This window comes from Crocodylus porosus, unplaced genomic scaffold (assembly GCF_001723895.1).
Source record: "Crocodylus porosus isolate Cpor-Errol unplaced genomic scaffold, CroPor_comp1, whole genome shotgun sequence".
Taxonomy (NCBI): Eukaryota; Metazoa; Chordata; order Crocodylia; family Crocodylidae; genus Crocodylus; species Crocodylus porosus.
Window position 1 is genome coordinate 19,171,090 of NW_017728915.1, and position 6,853 is coordinate 19,177,942.

The 6,853-nt window shown below is 41.7% G+C and overlaps 1 protein-coding gene across 1 annotated transcript in view; it reads right to left on the reverse strand.

Annotated features, from left to right (window-relative positions):
- Positions 1-982: 982 nt before the first annotated feature.
- Positions 983-6,853, reverse strand: part of LOC109310341 (histamine H3 receptor-like) — a 64,410-nt gene continuing 58,539 nt past the window's right edge. The window contains exons 4-5 of the mRNA XM_019535423.1: positions 6,615-6,847; positions 983-3,653 (exon numbers count right to left, since the gene is read on the reverse strand). Coding sequence (XP_019390968.1) covers positions 2,763-3,653; positions 6,615-6,847 — 1,124 coding nt within the window. The 3' untranslated portion in view covers positions 983-2,762. The remainder of the gene's footprint in view (positions 3,654-6,614; positions 6,848-6,853) is intronic.

Genomic DNA, 6,853 nt, shown 5'->3' on the forward strand with positions numbered 1-6,853 from the left:
TATTCCCTCTTTTTTTTTTTTTTTTTATTTTGGGGAAAAACTTCTGTGGCCTTTGCAGTGAGTGCCTCACTCTACCAGCTTCTCCCCACTAGCTGGCCAAAGGAACTTCAGGAATCCTAGGAAAAATCCACACATCTCTGCCTGGGCCCGACCTCCAGTCAGCATTGAAAAGCAAATGGTAACTTTACTATGCCTGATTAATCTGACATGTTGCTGGGGCTTGGTCTCAGAGTTGGGCTACCTTGAAGGGGGCTTGTCCTTTCCAGTGAAGACACAAAAGGATGCTACCCTTACACCTCACAAAGGACTTAAGGCCACAAAGCAGATCTCTCAACCAGCTGTTGCAGCAAACTTTATACTTGCTGCTGGCTGGACATCTGTAACACTAGGTTCTAGAGCTTGGTGTGCTTTGAGATAAATGACAGAAGTGGGTTTTGTCTATCCTGCAGCCAGTGATTTTTCAATCCTCTCTAAAGTTGGATGGAATGTGTGATTGAATAACTAGTTAAAATGTCATTCTCCTTGTATGGTGAATTTTATATCTCCCTTTTTTTATTTTTATGTCAGAAAACCGAATGAGTTAGGCCAGGGGCAGGCAATTATTTTGGGCGGAGGGCCACTTACTGAGTTTTGGTAAGCTATTGAGGGCCACATGACAGGCAGCCAGGGGCAGATAAATATTAATTTTCCACATTTTGTTTAGGGGTGCTTCAAGTCTAAAAGGATGGAGAACCACTGATTAATTTTGAGGCGCAAAAGAACCTATGTTTCATTAAAATGGATGCAGACCTCAATTGTGCAGGTGAAGGTCTTGTGCGTTGGCCTCTAATGCTCTTAAGTGAAGAATGCAACTGATAGCCTATTGTAGATGTGTATACTTCACTGTTTCAAACTTCTCCAGAGTGGCCATGGCACTGGGACCAGGTTGGTGCTATTTTTGGCACCTTATATGAAGTGCATGCTCAATTATGACACCAGCAACTCTTAAAATTACTTTTATTGAGGTTTTACAAAGTAACACTTCAAAACAGTATAATTTGTAGAGCTCATACTAGGTGGGTTATAAATGTTAAGTAGCGTGTGTGTTGGCAGTTGTGATGCTTATCAGGTTATTGCAAAAGTTGCTGCAAAACTCTATAAATGGAGCTCATGGGGAGAATCTGCTCAGGGTAGTGAAGAACTGTACCTCAAGCACATACATACTTTTTATAACTGGTATTCACTAACTGTGAAGGATGACTGTTTTCTGACTCCCCTGGGGAAGGGAAGCAAAGAGAAAAGACCAATTTGAACAGTAAAACCCTGCAGACTCCTGAACTTGCACTCTAACGTATGGGTGGGAGTCATATGATGGAGCTATGATGGATACTTCCTGGAGTTCAGTCCATGGATAGGTTTTGGAAGGCAAGAGTAACAGGGCTGATGTCTGCACCTCTCCTAATTATTCTTTGGCTGTGCAGTATCTTAGCTGTGTTTCATGATCATCCTTATCTCTCTTTCCTTCTTCCTTGTCTTATTTGGAACAGGACTTGCTTTACAGAATGTATATAGAAATGGAGATCCTTTCAATCCTTTTTCTTCCCCCTGCTAGCTACCTTTTATAATACTGGCCAAGGTAGGGATCCTGATAAGAACAGCCTTTTGGGGAAAGAAGCAGGAGAACTAGCAAAATAAACTAGTGTAGATTTATGTTGGGCAAGTTAACTGATGCTTTCATTAGTGCTAGTAACTTTCTCATCTGTCAGACCCTGCTTCAAGTCCACATTATTATGGGATAGACTTTCATTTCCAAAGGTTGGTGATTTTTTTTTACACACTTTATTCTGGAGTAGGTCTTCATGTTTTATTTGACTTTTGAAAGAGGTGAGAGGATTTTTGCTAATGGCTCTTGACCAATATGATTGTGTTATCCTTAACTTTAAAAAGCTGCACTACAAAAATGCATTTTTAAAATTTAATAATAACTTTTTATCAGATGTGGATAGTTAAACTCATACTTAGCTTTTTAAACATTGCTTACATAATAAAGATGCTTGTACAGAGGATGCGTACATCTGTTGCTACCATGTACGTACTCAGGATATGTATATATTTCTCTGCTGCTTTGACTTTGCTGCCCCTTGAAATTGTTAGATTTGGCACTGTAGAAACCCAGAAGGTACACCTTCAGTGTTTTTTGTTCCTTGCTTAATGTAATCTTGTCCCATATAGTTTAATAATCCTTCCAATACTCTTCATTTTTCAGACTTGTACACATGTCCAAAGCTGAGACTTTTTAGTATGCCTCCTTTAAAACTGCTCAGTTTAAATTGTTTACTAAATTCATCCATAAGAGCTACTGTATTTACACTTATAACTTTTTATCTCTGGGTTTACCTGTAAGTACTAAAACAAAAACAAAGTGAACCGGGGGGTAGGGGAAATGTGTGCCTTTTTTAGACATGACACTAGGCAAGAGCAGAGTCAGATTTTCAGTTCAGTATTTTTTATGTAAAAAGATGCAGTAATATTTGGGCCCTTACCTGAAACCCACTGAAGCCAATAAATAGACTGTTAACTTAAATAGGCTTTGGACCAGGCCTTTCCTGCAGGGGGGAGAAATCCATAGGTGGATAACATACTGTGAGATTTGACCCATTTTCCCTCCTTTTCTTGCTCTTTAACCCTTGCAATTTACTGCCATTCTTATTCCTAGGAACACTTGTTCCTTTCAGAAATGTTCTATTTCTGGCAAAACTTATCTTCCATGCGTCTTTTTTCTTTTACATAAAAATGTGGGGATGAATTTTGGCCTTGCCAGGACACAACAGTTTTATAAAAGCCTTTCTGAAGCTCATATGGCATAGTGGATATAAAATAGGGTTAATTGCTGAATTTAGCCAGAGAAGCCAAAATGAAATTTCATAGAGAGAATGATGTACACATTGCCCATGGCAAGCTGCTCTAATGATCATTAGAAGTGTATAAGGAGCCCAACACAAACCAAACACACAGACGATAATTGTTAAAGACTTGGCCACTCTCTTATCCCGGGAAAGCCTAAATCTGCTTGCCATGGTGTTGGCAACGTCTGTTCTTCTTGTGGTGTTGCAAACATCTTCTGTAGCTTTATAAAAACTGTCTGTGGGTGGTTTGGTCTCAACATCCATCTGTAAGGGTGGTAGATCTTGGCTGACATGGAAATTTAATGACTGGCTGTCAAGTTTATGTAGCCTGAGCCTTGAACCACAAGGTCTAGTGGGGGAAAGGCTGTTTGCTCTCCTTTTCTGATCTCTTTGTCTGTCAGCAGATTTTGCAAAGAATATGATGTGCTCTCTCTTTTTACCCTGGAAATTCATTTCATAGTCCTCTTGACCAGGTGCTAGGCTTTCATTTCTTAAAGAAGTACGTTTTCTGATATTCATATAAATACTTAAGTTAAAGTATGTAACACTGATGAAAGGGGTAAAGAATTCAATGGTGGAAGCAATCATTAGGAAATACCAGTTATAGAAGAATTCTGCATAACATTCTCCTTCAGGGAGGATACTCTTCTGGGCAACATACTCCCAGCTGATGATGGCTGGTCCATAGAGAAGAAAAGCTGCAACCCATACAAATATCATCTTTAATACTGCGTTTGTGGTCATCCCTTTCTGAGCCCTGTAGCTCACCTGAGAGAAGAAAAATGGAAGTCAGATTATTTTCATGCACATCAAAACAATATAGCTACATGTATATTGCTAGGGGGCTTGATGTCATTTATTTAAACACACTGGAACTAAACTAAAGTATCTCCTGGCATTCCTATTGTGTTAACGTGGTCTGTGAACTTGCACAAACTCCTAAAAATTGTTTAAATTTAGGAGGTGGTGACTGAAACAAACAGGTGAAATCCCCTGAGCCCAGGCTTCTCTATAGAAAGTACTCTACCATGCATGCCAGCAGTTTCCTATGTACGTACTCCATTACGGCTGCTGTAGTGCCTGTTTCATGAGAGATCTTATGAGAAGTTTGATTAATGTTTATATATTTAATTAACGTTTATATATTCAACTCATCAGTAGCAAACAGTGCAATTTACTTAACTGAACCTATACGTGTGTGTAGGTTCAGTTAAGTAAATTGCACTGTTTGCTACCGATGAGTTGAATTTAGTGAGTGTTGTGTTCTGAATTGTATGAAGGTGTGAACATTTCACTTTTTGTAGAAAAAGATAAGTTCACCCAAATTATTATCTGTCTGTGTTCTAGATATGCATTACATATTTTAGTGATACTGCATTTTTGTAAAGCATTCTATTTCCTATTGTATTGTTTTGAGATAAATGATTGAGGAGTATTGTGCTATATCAAAATGCTTTATAATGGAGTAGGAATGCAGTTTCCCTTATTCCATGAATGTAGAAACTAAGGCACTGGAAGGTGAAGTAACTTGCACAAGATAATCATCACAGATCAAATTCTTTAAGAACAAAGTCACAGAACTGCGGTGCCATAACTTCCAATTTTTTTTGCTGAACCCATTAAACAGTACAGTTTTTAATAGCATAATGAATCAGGGGCTCAACCCCTCTACCTGTGTCTACAGTTTCTAGCATCAAGGAGTCCTGATCTTGCTTGATGTTTCTAGAGGCTTCTGCAATAGAATAATAAATAATACATCTGAACTCTTTGGCTATGGTTTATTTCTTGAAAATGAGAGGCATACTACAAATATATTTTGTGTGTACGCACATGCACACTATATAAATATAGCAGTGTGCCTAATTTTCAAGAAATGAACTATAGCTGAAGAGTTCAGACTTATGGGAACTTCTCATGTTTTGGGTGCAAGCTTGTTAACGAGCTTTTATTTAAAGCCTGAAACATCCAAAGCTAATATCACTTCATTAATGGCATTTGATGTCTGAGTCATACACCTAGTGTTCTAAAGTCTGATCTTGGGACTCTGAGGTCAGTGTTTCCTGCAGGGAAGGTTTCAAGCTTTTTGCTATAACAAGACTACCCTCTTCTCAGAGTTGTACCTGGCCCTCTTCTTTTTGCAAGCTAGTAGGGCATTATTGCAACACTAATGGAATATTGATGCAATTGATTTTTAGAAATGCTTTGGTGGGAATTAATTTGAGGTATTAAAAAAATGCCAGTGAGTGTCTGTAACTGTTGGTAGCTAGTGTCTGATAATGATTTATATCTTTTCAGTTTGCCTTCTGGAACACAGTTTCATTTGTGTTTTAAACTGTACTTAGCACTCAATGCCTAGGGGTAAAACTTCATTAAATACTTGAATAGACAAAATTAAACAACAGAGCATTCATATTTCCCCCCCTTAGATATTAAACAAATATTGTTCTATCTTCCCAGAAATACTAATTTGGTGCGTGTTACATCTAAACAGTTAAGGAGTCCTTCAATACTTCAAAAGGGGGCAGTCATTTTCCAAGGAAACTGTTATGGTCTCATAGCGTGACTTGTAATGAACAGGGATCCTAGTTTTCCGCAGAGGGGAAAAAGATTGCATTTTTCTGTGGGTTTTTTCCATGGTGCACAGAAAATTAGGAACCTAAGGGTAATGAGTGAGAAGCACTATAAAGTGCTGTTGCTATGAAGAACAGACTTGGGAAGAAAAGTAATGATGTGAAAGAATAAAAGAACTCATAACTGTGGAAAATGTATGGGATTATTCATCTTTAAAACCCTGGCAATGAATTTCAGTGTACTTGGATGGTTTGAACCAGAAAAATAGTCTGAAATGTGGAACTGGGGCAGTCCTATGTTCTAATCCTTTTTTGACGTCTGCCTGTGCGTCTAGAGCAGCACTTATTTCTGGAGCTGTAAAAGGGAGATGGTATTTTCCTGCTTCAAAGGACTCCGGTGACCATATATTTTGTATTTTTGTCAGGCTTGGACAGACACCATACTGTACTGATTGTCTGATAAACTGAGAGAGACCTTGTATGAAATGTTTAATGCTTTTGTACCCCCCCAGTACAACAGGGAGTATGATGGGATTAAGTTAATGAAGCAATGTGCTTAAGGAAGAAATTGATCATCTGAGCTAAACTAGTGGCTGGCAAGGGCGGAAACACTTGAGCTCTCTGGGACAGGCTGGCACAGTACAGTCAGTTACTCTAAAGCGCGAGTGACCATACTACCCTACCTTCATTATGTGCAACAGGTAAGGTTTTTTGGATGTGTGGTGTATGTAGCACCACTGACTGGTGGTACTTCTGCTCAACTGGTTTCCCTGCAGTGGTGGATGTGGTATAATTGCCAAAACATCGCTTCCCTTCTGGGTTAGAGCTGCATTCCCCTTGAGATGACTCCCTCCCGCCCCCACTCGGTCCAGCTGCCCCCCTAAGCACTGCTGGTGCCCAGGTTGGGCCGTAGGCGCGCGGTGGCGCGTCCCCCGGGCAGGGAGCGCGGCTGTCCCGCTCCGCAGTCTCGGGGCTGCTTCGGAGCCGGTCCTGCCCTGCCCCGACTCCGGGCTGCGTGCGGAGGGGCCGGGGCAGAAAGCAAGCCACAGCCCCGGGGGCGCTGCGCTGGGGCCCCGCGGCCCAGGCTGCCCGCAGGGGGAGGTTTCCAAGAGAAAGCCAGGCAGGGGCCCTGCCCGCCCTCGCCGCTCCCCGCTCTTACCGCTCTGGTGACCGAGACGAAGCGGTCGAAGCTGATGAGCACGATGTTGAAGACGGAGGCGGTGCACACCAGATAGTCCACCACCAGCCACAGCTTGCACCAGCCCCGGCCCAGGAGCCAGCGGCCCGTCAGCACGTAGGGGATGTAGAGGGGGATGCAGAAGCCGCCTGCGGACACAGAGCCGCCGTGACCCCCGCGCCGCGCCGCCTCCCCCGCGCCGCGCCGCGCCGGCGCTCAGC